Raw genomic sequence first — 18,517 nt, forward strand, 5'->3', positions numbered from 1 at the left:
ATAAATGTAGGGTAAATAATTTTTTACTTCTTTGTCTTCCTTAGGTCCAAAACTATTTAAGGAACCCAGCAGCAAATCAAACAAACCTATTATTCACAATGCTATATCTCATTGCTGTCTTGCTGGAAAAGTGAATGAACCACATAAGAATTCAATATTAGAGGTAAACGTTAAAATAACAAAATTATTAATGCACTCACAATAAAATGTGTCTGTAATGCTCATTTCATAATCCCACTGAAGCAGTGTAGTGAATGCCATTTCCTAAAATGTACCTGTACTGGGAATCCTTTACTTCTGTGACCGTAGGGACTTGTGGAAAACAAATCCTGTGTTAAGAGTTTCAACTTGTAAGTTTATAGAAGGACTGAAAATCATAGTTCCTGATCTAGTATTTCAAAAAACTTTAAACGTGAAAGCTTAAAGCTTGGCATAATATGAGAATTTTCCCTGTGAACAATCTTTGTATATGTTTGTTTTTAATGCAGGAACTAGAAAAATGTGATGCCAACCACTACATCATTTTGTTCCGGGATGCTGGCTGCCAGTTTAGAGCACTTTATTGCTACTATCCTGACACTGAAGAAATCTACAAGCTGACTGGAACAGGGCCAAAGAGCATCACCAAGAAAATGATTGACAAACTTTATAAGTACAGTTCGGACAGAAAACAGTTTAATGTGATTCCAGCCAAAACCATGTCTGTCAGTGTGGATGCTCTTACTATCCATAACCACTTGTGGCAAGCCAAGCGACCTGCAGTGCCAAAGAAGACTCAGACTCGTAAATGACACTGAGTTCTTGGGGAGAAGATTGCCGAATGGGATTGCATCGGAAGAAGACACGTTTACCATTTTCCTCCAGTTTGGTATGAAATGTGCAGAACCATAAACATTTTTTAAGAAGCTTCTAAACAGAAACCGTGGATGCAAGTTATTAAGAATGAAGGAACATTGCCAGTGTTTTTTATGAATGATAAATCTGCTGTTACGCCCAATGCTAACTACTGTGGCTTTCAACTGATGAGGGACTGTGCATGTAGCAAGATCTTTAACAAGTGGATTTCCTTTTACTTGAAGCTTTTCATCGGTACAAATTGGGAATAATTTAGTTTCCTCTCCGCCTCATTCCCTCCTTTTTCCTGTCATTCTTAAAGTTGGCAAGCTCTGAACTTCAGTAAAAGGATTGAACAGATCTTGGGTGAAGTGTTTTGGGTTTGGTTTGGTTTTTTAAACAGTCTTTAGGGAAATCTTCCTTTCAGACTTTTTTGAGGAACTGTTTAATACATCAAATTGTTGTACTGTATCTACTGCCAATGTAAGTCCAGCTCTCAGATTTCTGAAAAAATCCCCAACTTGTGCTGCTCAGAACAGAGTTTACTTGCAGTATCTGTTTAGGATAAGCATTGCAAGGATTGCAAAAGCCAGTCTTTTTTTAAAACAAATTGTTCGCAAGTTTAAAGATTTCTGGAATACAATCATGAAGAGGCATACAGGTGCTACTAGCTGGAATATGCCTGACTGAAACTTAAGGCAAGCTGAATGGAGCACAGTTATTACTGATTTCAGTTTCAGGTAGTGTCCTAAAGATTTGTTTGCTTTAATAAAGATGGATTCTGGTAGGTATAGACATTTCCACTCTGAGCACGCTACTCCTGTACGATGGTGCACTTAATGATCACAAATTTTAATGTTTTTATTACATCATGAAATGTAATTCTACTTTCTTTGTCCTGTCTTTATTCTGAACGAGCAGCATGCTCTAAAATGAGTGTGTTATGTTTTTTATTTTGGGTGATATATTAATATATATTGATCTGTTTTTCTCATTTAAAAGCAATTTTTAAACAGAGACATTTGCATTTGTTTCAAAAGCCCAAATAAGTCGAATGGCTTGGATTTCTTTTCATGTTGAAATATTAAATCTTGAGTTATGACCTTAAAAGTCTTTGTGTTTCAGCAGATTAAATTTTTGTCTGTGGCAACAGGGTATATTTGCAGTTCGGTTCCATTTTTTTAATATTCCCATTTCTCCTTTTTGGCCCCGGCTAGACTTCTGAGTAGGTTTCTGTAGCTGTTACCTAATTTAATCTGCTAACATGCGCCTGCTACGTCCAGTTCGACACTACTACTTGAGGGTCATGTAGGCTTATAACTTTGGTTTGCACATGTTTACTTTTATTTGAAGTGTTACTTGAATATGTATCTCAAGTGCAAAAGGCACTACACCATCCTAGAGATGAACTGAGCTCTAAACTACAATACAGTGTAATTATTAAACCTTGAGAATAATGGAAGCTACAAAGAGTTATGTACATAAGGGGAAAATAGGGTACGTAATAAAGAGCTGACTAGATAGAGCAAAGTGAAGGTCTTCCATTGCGGTCTCTCCATTTTTTTTTTTCCCCTCCAGTACTCCTTGACTAGGCTGCTGCAACTTTGTAAATTATGTTAGATAGTTTGCTGCTTGTAAATAATTAAAGGCTTTATGGTTTCTAAAGTGCGAAGTATTAAACACCGTCATGAGTGTAACTTTTGTTACCATGCTTTCCATGCTTGTGCTTTATTTCTCACTGTTTGATATTATATACCATATTTATTTTATGAAACACTGAAATTTAATAAAAATCATTAACTGATTTCCTTTTTTTCATGTGTACTTTTGTTGTCGTGACACTTCATCCCCTCTAAGAACTAATATGCTTTAAAGATGTGCTATTCTATGTTTAGTTGTGCTCTTAGAAAGCTTCACCTGTAAGTAGCTGTAGTAAATTTGACAAGTGCTTAGTTCTCCTGACCCTGATTGCAGTTTGCAAGAATTTGACCAAAAAGCTTTCAGAAAATTGGAAAGTAATTTAACAGCCTCTTCAAGGATTTATTTCATCGGTCTTCAGACTCTTGAATCTGGCTGGTGGGTTTTCTTTGATCTATGTGTTCAGCTAGTGACAGAATTTTGGAAGCACCAAGAGAATTTCTTTTGTTGGGCTCTTCAGGATTAATTTGCTTGTGATTTGTAAAGACAAGTTGCCTCTAGTATTTAGAAATGAGTTGGCTGTTTGAGCTTCATAGTGAATCCATAGTGGTTGCACAGAGGTGAAATTTGTATTCTCAAAGCTATAGACTTTTCTAATGGAGAAATAATTTTCTGTGACTACAATAAATTTTTCAAAGATGATAATCCTTGTTTGTAGAGAATAATAAAAAAAAATAATCCGTGATTCTGTGATTTGTACGTTTCTGTGTTTTATTCAGGCTGAGATATCGCTGCCCATAGAAAGGACTGGAATAAAAGAAGGAGATGGCACCTTCAGTGTCCTCCTGGACACCTTGGCAAGGAATATGGTGTGTTAATTTAGTCTGGAAACAGAGGGAGAGAGAAGCTTGTTTATAAGAACATAACATAGAATTTGTGGGTGAATGTGCAGAGGAATGTGGGAAGACTGTAGATGTGTGTAAGCAGATGCAGACAGTGTTTTGTGGAAGGGAGAATAATTCATTTACTTCAATAGGTTTTGTATAATCCAAAATGTCAGCTTAGTCATTCACTGCTTGGTGTCAGCCCAGGGTAAAATGTGGTTGTAGGGCCATGACTACATGTCTTTGTTAGCGTTGGGTTTTGTGTTAAGTTTATTGAATTCTGGATATATCCGATTTCTATCTGTGGTTTTAGTGACATCATGCTTAATGCTTCACTTGCAATGGCTGAAAATCACTATGTGTAGGAATAGCTGGGGGATCTGGACACTGATGACTGTCAGGGAAGGATGGTGCCAACATCTTTTTTGCTGATGTCACTTCTAAAAATCACTGCTTAGAATATGAAATCTTGTCCTTTCCCCAGCCACTTGAGTACTGTGTAAACACAGTTGAAACGCGTGGAAAGTCACTGGTTGTCTCAGTAATACGGTACTGTGCTATATATTTGGATGCCTCCTGGAGATAAATAATTTGTCAACCTGCAGCTTAAGGTCTTTGTTTAGTTTGTTTTTTCACCGGGGTTACTTGGAGCCGGGGTGGTTCCCTCTGAGCTGTGTAGAAGCAAGCAGAGGTGGCTTTGGCTAAAGAAACCTTCCAGCCGCTCACAAAGGTTCTCCTTGTGCTTCCTGGGCGTGTGGGAGGAGGAGAGATGGGGGAGCTCCACTATCAGCTTTTCCAGGGAAATAAACTGTATTAGCTGTCTAAAAACAAGAGATTTTTTTTTTCCCACTGAATTTTCTGAAGATGTGCCTGAGCCAAACAGTCTGCAAGCCTTTTGCAGCGTTCTCGCTGTGTTCGCTCCGAGCTAGAGACTTGGTTTCCCATATAGAGTAGTATGAAAACAGATCTCTCTTTGACCTCTCTCGATTTACTAGTTTCTTACACGTAATAAATACAAGAATGTACATCTTTAAAGTGCTTCTAAATGCAATTTCTCTTTCTCAAACTTTCATACATCAGTCTGTTGTGTGTTTACATGTGCTGTTTGCATTTGTAGTTAATGTGTCTTTGTCGCATTTTCATCGTGTTCTCCAGTAGGGTAAGAGTTCAAGCAAGAATAATCTCGAGTTTTGAAAATACTGATTTATTTTGAAAACCTTAATATAGTTCACAAATGGTTTGGGGCTGTAGTATAAAGTAAGATGAATGAGTGTTTTCCCCACAAGTCTTCAGAACTGATCACTAGAGGCAGTGTCAGAACACTCCAAACCCCCTCACCTTGGTTTTGGTTGTGGTTTTTTTTTTTTAATAAATACAGCAACCAACAAGATGTGTCATCTTCGCTCTGAACTGACTGTCCTTGGAATTTGGTATCTGTTGTACTTTCTGACAGCAGGATCACACCTGGGCTTTTCCTCCAGTCCTACATTAGTACAGCCAGTCTTTACGGTTTGTATTAAGCTATTATCCCTGCTAGGCTTATCCAATTAAATAGCTTTCAGTTAATTAGGGGTTTAAATTGAATTCATTTTAAGCCGTTCAGTGAGATGCAGGTGTGACTGAGGATGGCAGTGGTGGGGCTGCGTCACAGGGTACGATTTCTGCAGCAGGTTTTGTGGTTCGGGGATGCCAAACAGTAGCTGAACTCTAAGATTTCAGATGAGGCTGTTTTATCTGTGACACTCCAAGGACACCGCTCCAGAAAGTGACACTCGAAGAAGATTTTTGAGAGATTGGTTTTGTACCAGTTTCTACTGCTAGGATACATATGCAGAACTGGAGAAATCTGAGAAGTATTTTGTGGGGGAAGTGTTTTGTGTGAGCTTCTATAAGTGAAAACTTTTATATAATCTTCAGGACAGCTTGAAATTGATATATTCATGTGGTCGTCTTGAGTATATTTTTTAGATGTCTAAAATACATCTTTCAACACATTAAAGCCAAAAAAGAATTGAATCCTTGTCCTCACATTGATCAGATGTTCTATTGTTTAATTATATATATGAAGACTGAGTATTAAAAATGGGAGAAAAAGTTTACTTCATCTTACCTTGAATTTTTGGGAGTGTCACATGTATGTTATGATATATGTAAAATTTCCATGGGTGGTGAGTCTGGTGATGGGTTTAGCTTTAGTATGTTGTTACAGCATCCAAGGAACGTTGATGTGACACATCCCAAGAGATTCTCCACAGGTAATCATGAGCAGTCACGATACGAAGGCACGTTTAATCCACCTCTATCTTATGCTTCAGAAATGAAGAGAAGAAAACTCTGAATCTTGCCCTTTTTTTTTGACAAAAGGATGTGACGTGCACTGTTATAGTCCTTTATCTCACACAAGTTGTCAGGACTAATATACCAGAATTACAGGAGGAACTTTCACATCCTGAAATGTAAGTATATTGCCCACGTTGCAATTAACTTGAGATCACCATCAGACATGGATTACTATTATCATGCAGCAAGTAAAAAAGATTTAGGTTATTTTAAAATTTTGTTTGGATACATTATCAATATAAAATTATTATATAAACAACCTATTTCCCTAACGGTTCTGAGCTTTCTGTTTGCAGGTATATTAAGGTTTATTTTGGTTTTAGGGGTTTTGAAGAGCTCAAGATTCCGGTGTGTGTATGAAAAGGTGTGTTTTTACTCTTCTGTTCCAAGTGTAAGTTAAACTCTTTATTTTTAAAAATTAAACCAATTTTTTATCAAAAATGCCATTCCTACCACTTAAACTCTCTTAAATAGGAATATGTTGTTTGTTTAATCTTGGTTTGGCCTGTTAGGGTGACCATTAGTTATTTGTCAGTAATTTGGGGATTTTTTTTGTGTAATGTGCATAAAAGAATTGAAGATTTTTAACTACAGTGTTAGCCAGTGTCCAAGTCCTTACCAGTAGGCTATATTAATCCATGGTAATATAACTGTTTTAAAGACCTTCCATGTAATTCTGGTTTCACAGGGCTGCTGAATGCTTCCCTCCTGGAAAAGGCTCTGCTTGTAACCTCTCAAAGCCCGCCAGCAGCAGAAGGAATGGCTCTTGGGAACACTGCTGACTTTCGGCTGTCCTCAGTGAGACGCTGCCCCCTCGGGCATGTTTCCTTGAAGGTTTAGTACATTATTTCATATTGTGCTTTTCAAAACATGTTCTGTGACAGCAAGGGTAACTGTGATATTTATGCACCGTCCTTCATTCCCCGGTGGCATGCTGGTGTGCACAATGACTGCTGAGCACAGTCCCATTTCTGTTGCAAAATTACAGGATGGATTTATTTGCTTGTCTGTGCTAAATATAAATCTACTTTCAAATTACATCTTGGTACTGAAATACTGTCACAGTTTTCTGATACATCCCTCTGAACTTGTTCAGAAATAACATATTTATTATAGCGGGGGAAAAAACTGGGGGAAAGCATCTTAAACTGATGTGTGCAGCAGGGATGATGAAATATTCAATATACAGCGTTTTTTAAAATTCAGATGAGGCACTTGAATGGTTTGAAGCATACAAAACTCCCAGAATTACCATGGCATTACATGGAAATCTTACCAAAGAAAAAAACTTACTACTTTTGAATGTATGTTTTTCAGGGAATAACTATAAAAACTAAATTTACAATACAATGAAAAATCCTTCACAGTTTTGCTTCCCTTTTTGTTTCCCAGCCACATCAATACCATTCTTTTTTTTTTTTCCCTCTTCCATTGTATGTTTTAGTGCCCTAGATTTTTCTCTTCTAAAAGAAGTTTTCAGTGTTAGACACTAATTTTTCTCAACGGGGGCAAAGTTTTAAATGAATTTTGTTTCGTTTTGCAGTATCATTTCCTCTTGCTGTTGCTGTGGAAGATGAAGCAAAATAAAAAGCAGGTGAAGAACCTCCTGCTGAGCAGCAAAGTCCTCTTGTCGGGTGACAAAGCAGCTGGGACACATGGGATCTGGTGGCAGTGACACAAACAACAGTACAGCACGACACAGCCTGGAAATCGTAACATGGAGTGGTTGGGGGTTGTTGAGAAGTGAAGGTAGGTTGGGGAGATCTCACAGCCAGAGGTCTGTAAGTGGAAACCAGAGGCAACCAAAACCAAGCCTACTTAAGCAACGAGGAGTGCTGTGATGCTGCAGGCGCGTGGATGAGTGTTCACAACTTCACTAAAAAAACACTATCAGTAATAGCAATTGTTTTTTTTTTTTTAAACCAACTGCAGCAAATGCAGAGGTGTTGAAAAAACCCACCTGGTTTTGTGTTGTAGCTAATGAAGCACATAACCAGAAATGCTTGTTCAGGACGAGCCATTCGCTGTATTAAATCCTGTGCTGCACTCTTTGGGGTTTAACACCAGTGAGGGCTGTTACTGGTGATGTAGAAATTACCTTCTTTTGGTTCTAATCGTTATAATTCAGCTGTTCTGGAAAATTGGAAGGAATTTGTTCTCCATGTATAGATCTGTCTTGTTTAAAGACAATAGTTAAAAAGTAATTTTAACAGGGACCTGGCTTCCTGCTGTCCTCCTTGACTTGGATGAGTTCACAGCAAAATGACCTGATGGCTTCCAAATTCCTCACTTGTACATGTATGTTAATCCTAGAATTATCTTCACTACTTAAGGTATATTGTTTGTGTCATTCTGTATGATTTTATATTATAATTTTTACAGTCTTTTCTTAAAATATCTAATAAAAACAATCTCTAATTGCCCACTGTTTGCATTTGATCTCAAAGTTAAGGTCTATGTGTATGTGTGTAGTGTCCTCTTTCTGGAAATCTTGGATGGACATGAACCATGGAGTCAGTGAAAAATTTTGAAGTGTTTGAAGGTAGAAGAACATGTATTGAATCCTGGCTCAACATTAATAAAAATAAAAGTTCAGTTAGATAGCCACAAAGCATAATGCATTTGTTGAATCATAAAAAAATAAGGATAAATGAACGAAATGAGTGTAACACAAAGGCAAATCTAACATGCCCTTTCTACACAAAGAGTTTTGAAAGCTTGAGGTTAAAAAAAAAAAGGTTTTCATGTGTCCCAGCTTTGGAAGAGAAGATTTGAACCATGGGCTCCTAAGTCTTAGGACTTTGGCTCTCTAAAGCCACATCTTGGATTTTGAAGTAAAAGTTTGCTCCCAGAATAAAATCAGACAGCACGCTCCACTGTTGCTGCATGCAGCTCTTTTATTTTCATTTGTTTTTACAGAAAGGTGAAGCATCTTCACAATAATTGTACAAAAACATCTCCAGTTGGCTGGCTGCAGTGCATCCCAGCAGAACATGTCACAAAATCAGGGCTCAGAGAGGAAAGCTGGGAGTTTTATCTGCTCTTGCTGATAAAAATCCATGTAGGGGCTGACCTGGAGAGATGACAGGTCTCTCACTCAGGGGAAATAAAAATGTCATGTTCTATGTAGATGGAAGTAAAAAGGGGTATAACAGGAAATAAATATACTCTAACATTTGTTTTAATATTTGATTTTAATGCATGGTATACGCATATAGTCCATATTTAGTGTGTGAAACCGTTAGTGGACACGTAACATGCGATGGAGCCGTTTGCTGGTAAAACTGAAAATACTGCAGCCGTCCTCATCTCTGCGTGGCCTCAGGGCCTGTCATGTCTCTGCATTGGAGCACAACTCTTTCCTTCAGAAAAATCCTATTTTTCTAAGTTTATTGTCAGTAGTTGGAAGTAACAGCAATTGTTTTCCTCTCCCCCAGGACACAGGACAGGGGCTGTACCCTGTTGTGCCCCCCTCCAGCCCTTTTAGAAGCACAAACAACTCTTCTCGATGCATCGTTTCCAGGACCATTACAAAAATAAAATACTTTTGTTTTTACATTAGTATTGTAACTGAGTCTAAAGAATTAGAAAAATTAAACGTTTGTTCTTAGACTTGCATTGACCACAGGTAAGTATCTACAGTATTTATTTCAACATCCCATGAGGATGTCTGCTATAAATTTACACCATAGAAAGAATGTATGCAAAACGCGTATGGTTTATACACATAGCTTTCTTTTTAAATACATATATTTATACATTAAACAAACAGAAGCATTGTCAAAATGCAGTAATATTGAGGGTTGTTGTTTTAATAGTGTCACAAACCACATATAGTCTGTACTTCTTTTGGTATGTGGGTCTCCTCTTCCGTTAATTATCTCCTTGAATTAAGGGTCGATAAGAACTCAGAGTGCCCAGGGAGGGTGGGGAGTGGCTTGAGCTGAGAACCAGGGCGCTGCCAGCACTGTGCTCGCTGCTCTGCGCTCACAGACGCTGTGCTTAGGGAGTCCATTGCCCCAGCAGCCAGTCAAAGGAAAAAAAAAACTTAAAAAGGTTATGTTCTGATTAGTTAAACATGTGCAGATAATCACATCACCCACACTGCTTGGGTTTTTGTTGGTTTTGGGTGGGTTTTTTAAAACCTATAATACTGCTTTGTTTCATTCTCCCTTGAAAGCAAAGTGGGGATTGGCAAGTCATCTGTCTGAACTCTAGACAATTAAATACATTAACACTTGATGAGGCATTTCTGGCGTTATCTGAGCAGCTTGAGGCTTTATATTAACAGACCCAACGTGTGCTTTTGTATTTCAACTGTACTCTTTAGCCTACAACAACTTTTATTTTTTAAATTTTAAATTATATTTTTGGCATGCTGTTACAAACGGAAATAAATAAAACATCCACCTGCCTTAACCGAATAGATACAAAAATTAATAATTAAAAAAAACCCCAAAACAACCCAAAAAAGTATGAGACAGTTCTGCTCGTGCCCACATCTAAGTGTAGCAGAAGGGTCGGGCTGGTGGGCTCATTGTTTTTATCTGTGGTACTTTGCTGAGCCCGTGCCCTGTCGTTGGCTGACGGTGCCTGGTGCAGGTCACCCAGAGCCTTGTGGCCAGCACATCAGGAAAAAATAACAATTAAAAAAAAAAAAAAAGACTGACCCCAAACCCCATCCAGGCACAGAAGGTCTTTCTCAACACCTTGAGGCAATGCCAGGCTCCGTACAGTCCTACCCCCACTCCAGGCATCCTTGTTCCTCACACAGGTTTCTCCCCCATCACTGCCTTTCCCACGGGGCCCGTGGGCTGGGGCTGCCCCAGTCCAGCTCAGCAACTGGTTAAAACTGCAGTTTTAAACAGGGTTTGGTGTTTGGGGTTTTTTGTAAACAACTTTTATTGGGGATGTCATGGTGAATGTTAATGGCAATAAAGTGTTCAGCTGGCAGCCAGTCCGGGATGGCTGATGGGATTTCATGGTGACGTTGTGTTTTACAGGCTTCTTGTTAAAAAAAAAAAAAAAAAAATCACATTGGAGTTTTAATATATGAATGTAAAAGTATATAAAGTTAACACCTCGGTTATTCACTTGGCAGTCAAATAAAGCCTTTACACATCAACGTTGTAAAGTGTGCAAAAATAGATGGAAAATACATCTGGTGTTTCTGCTATTGCGAGGTCTCTGCGGGTCGGAAGCGGTTGGCAGCGTATGCGAGGCTGGTCTGTACATTCATGCACCCCTGCTGCAGGCCAGGCCGCTCGCACCCCCCCTGCCTTTGGCCGGGTTATGAAGCCGAGCGAGGACGGCTGGAGCTGCCAGGGTGCCCACGGTGGGCACGGGGGGGGGCCGGGCAGAACCCGCTGCCTTTACCGGTGTCACCGGTCCGTGACCCCGGGGAAGGGGGAAAAGTCACGTCTAGGCTGGGCAGCCGGGGAGTGTCGGGCCCCAAACTGCCCCTGGAAGGAGGGGAAGGGGCTGAGCTGAGATGTTGCCCCCCCCAACACCCAACAATGTGTGTCCCCAGCCTCCTGCCCCGTCCCACTCCCCCACGCAGGGACCCCCGTCTCTTGTCCCTCCCTCGGGCAGCTCTGACAGCAGCAGCGCTGGGGGACGAGCTTGGGGGGGGGGACAAACCCAGGGCCGCTGGAGCCGGAGCTGGGCACGGGCGCAGCGAGACCTTGCCGCAAGGTGGGGGCACGGCTTTTGGTCACCTGGCGTTGGGGGGGTTGGATTTGGGAAGTGCCAAGATGTGCTGGAGGCAGCGTGGCCCCTGCCACAGCCCCAGAGGGGGCTGCACTGCCCCGGCCCATCCCTCCCATGGTCCTTCCCCACCTCCTGGCACTGCTCCGAGCGCTCCTCCCAGCGACAGGAACCCAACGGAGGATGAAGAACGTGAGTTGGGTGAAAGAGCAGAAGTTTGGGAACCCCAAGGGATACCTGGTGGAGGAGGAGGAGGAGGAGGGTTTCGGTGCAGTTTTGCCTTTGTGTTGACAAGCCCCATCAAATGCAAACAACCTGCATCATCTGGGGGCAATGTTAAACGCAGTCCTGTTCACACAGGGTCAGTTGTCATCTGGTCTCAGCCACGTCCCACCAGCACCAGCGAAGACTTTCTCACTAGTTGCGGTATTCGTATAAAAAGTTAAAAGCCACAAGGTGTAACGACCGGCCGTCGGTCTGTCCGGCTGTCCCGTCCCTCCCAGGGCTCCGGGCATCCCTTCCGCTGGGCATTGCCTTCCCCCGGGGCAACGGGCACTCACGGGCGGCAGCAGCCTTCCCCTCCGGCCGGCCATCCTCTTCTTCAGCGCCTCTCCCTGGAGCCCGCCGGCCCCTGGCAGGGGTGGGGGGCGTGGGGGGGGCTGCTCACAGCTGGGTCTCATCGCGTGTTTCGGGGTTGCAGGAGCCCAGCTTGTTGCTGCAGCTGCTCTTGCGGCTGTGGCCATCGTTGGCCACGTGGGCCAGCGGGTCGGAGCGGATCAGGTACCTGTGGGGCACAGCCTGGTTACACCGCTGGGACCCCCCCACCCCGCAGTTTCCCAATAGCAGGAGGGAGCTGTGCAACCCCTAAATTGGGGTCTGGCCCATCCTCAAGGCTGGGACATGCGCGGATGCCCCACGATGCTGTGCTGGGAGCTGTTAAAATAATTAGGAGTTATTTCTCCTGGCACTGCACAGAGGCAAAAGCCACGGGAAAACATCCACGCTGCTGGTTGGAGAAGTGATGGGCAAAGCTGGGGTGGTTTGGGCACTGCTCGGGTACACGGGGAGGGGGAATGGATGGGGAAGGAGGCAAAAAAAGCTGATCTTTATGAGAAATCATGGAAAGCAACGCAATGGGGGCAGCCCATTGTGCTGGGGCAGGTCTGGGGGCATGGGGAATGCTCCCGCCCAGGAGGGGAGCCCGCGGGTGGATGGGGAAAGCACCTACACGATGTCGTTGAGCTCCAGCCGCGTGTCCGGAGGGGGATTGATCAGGACGTAGGACAAGGTGTTCTGGTGGTCGTTCATCTCATCTGCGAGAGGAGGGGAAAGGGCTGGTGAGGGATGTCCCGACAGACGCCCCAATGGACACTCGGCCAGACACCCTGGTGGCCCTCGCTCCCACAGCCCTGCTGCTGCGTCCCCAAGCACTCGGCTCCGAGAGGGCCCGGCTCGTCCCCAAATGGGTCCCTGCACTGGGGGAGGCCGTGGGCAATGGCATTGCCACCGGGAGAGCACCGAGAACATGCTGCCACCACCCTCTGTGCCTCCCCAGCCCCCACCACAGCACGGCCCAGGGGACTGGCAGATGTAACTCTTCAAAGTTCCCACTCCCCCCCAAAAAAAACGTAAGACGTCTTACCTTGGTTTAGTGCAAAAAAGGGAACAGGTTAGTCTTGCCGTGTTAGGTATAGCACAACGACTCCAACCACCGGGTCCAGAGCAGCCAAACCCCCCCTGGGCCACTCAAATCCTCTGCCCACTTCTCCCCTCCTGAGTTACTTAATTTAGCATCATCCAGCAACAGGATTTAGGTCACCAATTGCTTCTTCCTCCTGCCCAAGGGAAACCGCCTCCGTGGAGTTTCAGAGCCACTGATGCTATTTGGGGATGGCTCTAAACTATGGTGACCTCCCAGGGGGACTCGGGGCCACCAAGAGCCCGGGGGGAAGGGGCGGCCTCGAGGCTTGGGGTAGGGGGGGGGCCCCTGCATTCTCCAAAATAGCTGAGAACAAGATCATGGGTGAAATGAATGGGGGTGCAAGGCTGCGGGCGGCCGGGGAGGGGGTGGAAGCTGCGACAAATAACACTGTTTACAGACGGAGTGACGGGGTGCGGATGGACAGGATGGCGATGGGACAGACAGACGGACGCCAGGGGCAGCGTGATGAGCGCGGCGGGACACCAGCTCGCTGCAAGGCTTGTCACTGGGACGCTCTCCGGGCTCTTTGGAAGGCTCCTCTGAGCAGCGGGGGCACACAGCAGATGTTTGCTGAGCTCGGTCTGGGGGACGGCGGGGACAGGGACTGGGTGCCAGGCCAGGCCTTAGCTCTGGGCTGGGGCTGCTCCCTGCCACTCCCCCCACCCCATCCCTACTGTCCCCCTGTCCCAGCCATGACCCAGAGCTGATCCCCTGCTCAAAGGCTGCCCTGCCACATGGCGGGACGCAAGCCGAGTCTCCTGCCATAACAGCACCCATGGGTGCGTGATCACCCTAGGCACAGCCTGTGGGCGAGGAGTACCACTGCTCTTCAGCCTCAGGACTGGGGCAAAACCTCTGAAGTGGGGCTTTTCTCCAGCCATGAGAGCTGCTCAAGCCACGGCAGCCACTTGGCACCCTGCACAGGGATATAAACAGGTCCCCCCGGGGCTGCCATTTGGCCAGTGCACGCCCCAGAGCATCCCTGCAGCTGGACCACGCTGATACTACACACAGGGGTGCTGTGGGGGGACACCAGGCCCTTGTTTTGCTGCTCAGACACCTCCCTGGCTGCTCTGAGGCCACAGAACCAGCACAGGACTGGGACTGCCTGCGGGGAGATGCTGTGCGGGACCCCCTGACCTGTCCTAGGGTGCCAGCCGGTCCCTCGAGCCGCCGGAGAGCTTTGGCCATCCCAGTGCTCAGCCTTACAGCGAGGCGGGGACAGGGGGGTGGCAATGCTGGGGCACGGGTGGCACACAGACCCTGGGACCCGACGAGAGACACGGGGTTTGCCATGACGGGGAAGGCGGGGAAGGGCCCTGGCTCGCGGCAGGTTTCCCTGCTCCATGGAAGCACCTTTTCCTGACCCCCCATGCAGCCGAGCCAGGCACTGCTAAACCCACCAAGTATATTGCCACATCGTCCCCTGCGACACAGCGGCAGGGCTCAGCCCACCAGCACCCTCCAGCAATTTTTTTTTTTGGGGGGGGGGGGGGGAGGGCAGGGGGAGCCAGTGCTGAGCTCCAGCTCCTGCCCCCACGCAGCCCCCCAGCAGTGATACGACCATGTCAGACCTTCACCCGTGGGGTCTCCTGGTTTAGCGGCAGCTGGGGGCAGTTGAGGGTGCCGGGCCCCTCTGTGGCAGGACAGGCCCTCGCTCAGCCCCAGCGCTTCTGCGGGAGGGGGAGATGCCGGGGGGGGCTGAGACCTGCCCAGCACCCACTGGCCAGCTGGCAATATACTCTGCTGGCGAGGGGCTTCCATGAGCCCCAGCTGGGGCTGCTTCTCTGATGAAGGACACAGTTTATAGGAGAAATGCCAACTTTTCACCTTAAGCGTGGGCTAGTGAAGCCTAAAATACAGCTAGGCCAGGCTACTGTAACCTCTAGGCTGCTGCAGTAAAAAGGGGCCGTTCCAGGGCACTTTACACCACTTCGTAAAGGTGTAAATGATCCAATAACCCTGCAGATGCCAACAGGGTGCCCTGGGGTGTCTGCAGCACTGGCGGCACTCGCACCAAGCCCAGCACCCCCCTGATTAGAAAACAGGGTCTGCTAACGCTCGAGAACGCTCGAGAGGTGTCCAGGAACGCAAACCAAGGATTGCAAAGAGCTTTCCAAGCGCTGCCTTGCCCCTGAGCTGGGGCTGACCCACGTGCGGCCAAGAGGCGAAGGGGCCGGTGCAGGAGCTCCAGCATCTCATCACAGCACACACCAGCGCTCATCCCCTCCCCGAATCCCCTCCTCAAATTGCCACTGGCTTTACAGACCAAAACCAACTTGCAGAGCAAAAGGAGGGAGGGTTTCTTTTAATGATGGCTGAGGGCTGTGATTTCCCTGTAAGAATTCAACTAGAAAAGGGTCCCTCGAGGTTTTTATCTCCGTGACTTTGTGGAGCCCTGCGCTTGCACTGCCGTTGCAGGACCATCTTTTGGTTTTCCAACGCCACCCAACAAATAAGTGCTTGAAAGGCTTGGGCATCTAAGGTGAAAACCGGCAAGGGTGTGGTTTGGGCTTAGCTGGCATGATCTTGTTGTACGCTGCACGCCATGAGTCACGCGGGACTCCCAGGGAAAGGGAATTACCTTGCAAATATCCCAGGTTTACCCGATTCATCACATCACTGGCTGTTAAATTTGCTACATCCTCTACAGAACATACAGGGAAAGGCACAGACATAAACAGAGAGAGAGAGAGAGGTCAGCAAGCCATGATTCGGCAAATATCAGAGACGAGCTCCTGCACTGCAGCAATAAAATGAGCAAAAGAAAAAGGAAAGGGGGAGAAGGCAGAGCAACGTGTTCTTCCAAAACGCCATGGGTGTCCAGACACTGATGGTGACACATGGTGACAGCGCACAGTCCCAGCACAGCCGGCCGCAGACGTGCCGCAGGGGCTGGGGAGCAGCTGGTCCCCCCGTCGTGCCCAACGCCCCGCTCCCAGCCAGGCATCGCCCTCCCACCCCAACGGGAGATGGGTCCTGCACCCCCCGCTGCCTCTTCACTTGCTGGAGGTTCCCCCCGGTTTGCTCCAGCCAAAATTTGCCGGATCGGCCAGGAGAAGGATGCAAACTGCCACTAACCCAGCCAACGGTGCCCTGAGCATCCCGGCGGGGCTGGTTGCAGGGCGGCCCCTCAGGATCCTCAACCAAGGCCGTACAGGCAGGGAAGCTGCCTCTGCCTTAACCTCTGCCTGCGCTTGCCGGGGATGCCACGCCACGGCCTGCCCTCAGCAGCTCTCGCTTCGCGTGCGCGGGCTGTGCCTCGGGCGCACTCTGCTTCCCACCTTCCCGTGCCCGGCAGCTGTGTAAAACAGCTTTTTTTAAGGTGGTGAATGCTATCAGCTGTGCTCCGGCCTCTGCAACAGAGCTGCAGCAGAAACTTTTAGGACTAATAATGTAGGAAAAAAAAGAGGAGGGGGACACGCACCACTGCAAGCCCTCACCTGACATGCCCTGTGCCCCCTCTGTCCTGCTGCAAGCCGGCTCTCCTGCCTCCCTCCAAACTCCCTGCACTGCATTTCTTTACATTTTCTCCTCCTCTTTCACATGCCTAAAGGGCTTCGAGGGTGAAGCCAATCAGGAGAGGAGGAATCCCCATCCCAGCCTCCCGAAATGGGCTCCTGCCCCGGCTGGGGCATGGTGCCAGCCTGCGTGCGGGGTGCGGGGCGGACAGATGCTCTTCGAGGATGGAGCAAACAGGCAGCAGCACAGGATGGCTTAAAAGAAAGGAAGGAAAAGAAAGAAACCAAAACCAACAAACCAAACAAACCAAGGAAGCTGTGGGCTACAGACTGTCGTAACCAAGGGGTGGGGAATCATCCGGGGGGGGGACAGAGACACCAGCACCAACGGGCAGGTGAGAAGCTTCATGAGAAATGAGGCTGCACAGAGGGACCCTGACCCAGGGCCGTGCTGGCTCATCGCAGCCAGAGACACCAGTTTCACACGCAACAAAGCAAACCACTCAGCCCTGTCGCTACCGAAATGTTTTCCGGGGAAGAGTTTTAGGAAGGATTAAAGTCTATAACAAAAACGGGTCTGATGGGGCTTCACCTCTCCCTGCCACACTACGGGGGCTCTCGGGCAGAAGGGTTTTGCTGACTTGGAGTCAGTGTGTCCTGAACCACCATTTCTGCACGGCCTGAAGTGGGGGGGGCAAGCGGGGCATCGCGCCCGAAGGCTGCGCTCGGTCCAGCTGCAGGCAGAAGGGTGAGAGTTACTCTGATGCTGCAAACTCCTGCCTGGACCCATCCCACAGCCCCAAAATGGGGGTGGCTGCCTGCAGTCGGCCAGGGGGGTGGCAGGCGGCGGGGGGGGGCGGTCTGTGCTGTGGGACCCCAGCCCAGACAAGACGTCTGCGGAAGCACAAGCAAGCCGGGGAATGAGGCACCGCTCAGAGCCAAGCCTGGCAGCACCTGCGGGGTTAGGCTTGGCGCGGGGTTAGGCTTGGGGTTAGGGTTGGCATGGGGTTAGGCTCAACTTGGGGTTAGGCTCAGCTTGGGGTTAGGCTCGGCACAGGGTTACCTGAGGAGCCCGTGAGCGGGACACCCCACCGCAGAGAAGCGCAACCGAACAGCACGTACCGTAGCCGGTTGTGGGCAAGCCCAGGTGCTTCATACGGTTTTTGACGAGCTCGGAAAGCTCCTGCCTCTCGGAGCGCCGGTAGAGGCTGAGGCGCTGCTGGCTGATCCACTCGGCCGTCTTGCTGGAGTGTTTGTTGCCCTTTCTGCTCAGCCGGCGGGCCCACTGCATACTCTTGCGCCGCAGCAGCGGGTGCTCGGACTGGTCGCTGGAGCACGAGTTCCTGTGGTGGCTGGTCTTGATGCCCCAGTGCTCCTTGACGTCCTTCGTGTCCTCGCAGTCCTCGACGTTGATTGAGATCTGTGACTGGAAGCCCAGCAGGTCACGGGGGGGCGGGGGGAGCCAAAAAGAGCCTGTCCTGTCTCTGCTGGGGTGGGATCTCTCCCGCGGGATGGGATCCTTCCTCTGAGCCACACACTCTCCCAGCACATCATCTCTGTACTGCTAAAACTACCTGGCCAGCAGATTTGGGATAAGCACGGTTGAGTGGAGCCTAAAGGGTGCCGGACATCTCCCACACGATTATCTCTGCCCACGGGACAGTCGTGCCCTTGTCTCCCCCTCTTTCGTCTTCCAGCAGCCGTGCTGCCTCATCTCTGACACAACAATCCCTGCTGGTGAGCAGGAATTTATTAATAAAGCGGTTTAAAGCATCTTTAATAGGTGGATTGCATTTAATTAAATGTCAGCTCTTGGCTCCCTGTAGCTGCTTCCTACAAAGCTGAAAACTGAAGGTATTTAAAATGGAGCCTGGCTCACTCCACTGCCCCTTATCCCAGTGAATTACAGGGCACTGAGGACTTTTGTCTTCCCAAACTGCCAAGGCTCAGCC

General features: G+C 47.4%; 2 protein-coding genes across 10 annotated transcripts in view; one reads left to right on the forward strand and one right to left on the reverse strand.

Annotated features, from left to right (window-relative positions):
• The window catches only part of CAMSAP1 (calmodulin regulated spectrin associated protein 1), a 28,550-nt gene extending 25,911 nt beyond the window's left edge, over positions 1–2,639 (forward strand). For all 3 annotated transcript variants that reach the window (XM_074846115.1, XM_074846117.1, XM_074846116.1), the window contains 2 exons: positions 45–163; positions 489–2,639. In XM_074846115.1, coding sequence (XP_074702216.1) covers positions 45–163; positions 489–791 — 422 coding nt within the window. In that variant the 3' untranslated portion in view covers positions 792–2,639. The remainder of the gene's footprint in view (positions 1–44; positions 164–488) is intronic.
• A 5,931-nt stretch (positions 2,640–8,570) lies between these two features.
• KCNT1 (potassium sodium-activated channel subfamily T member 1) overlaps positions 8,571–18,517 on the reverse strand; it is an 89,879-nt gene continuing 79,932 nt past the window's right edge. For 4 of the 7 annotated variants that reach the window (XM_074846328.1, XM_074846325.1, XM_074846331.1 and 1 more), the window contains 4 exons: positions 17,688–17,991; positions 15,689–15,751; positions 12,631–12,715; positions 8,571–12,186 (listed from right to left, as the gene is read on the reverse strand). In XM_074846328.1, coding sequence (XP_074702429.1) covers positions 12,066–12,186; positions 12,631–12,715; positions 15,689–15,751; positions 17,688–17,991 — 573 coding nt within the window. In that variant the 3' untranslated portion in view covers positions 8,571–12,065. The remainder of the gene's footprint in view (positions 12,187–12,630; positions 12,716–15,688; positions 15,752–17,687; positions 17,992–18,517) is intronic. The other 3 variants (XM_074846329.1, XM_074846332.1, XM_074846327.1) reach the window with 2 other exon arrangements.

This window comes from Strix aluco, chromosome 20 (assembly GCF_031877795.1).
Source record: "Strix aluco isolate bStrAlu1 chromosome 20, bStrAlu1.hap1, whole genome shotgun sequence".
NCBI classification, from domain to species: Eukaryota; Metazoa; Chordata; class Aves; order Strigiformes; family Strigidae; genus Strix; species Strix aluco.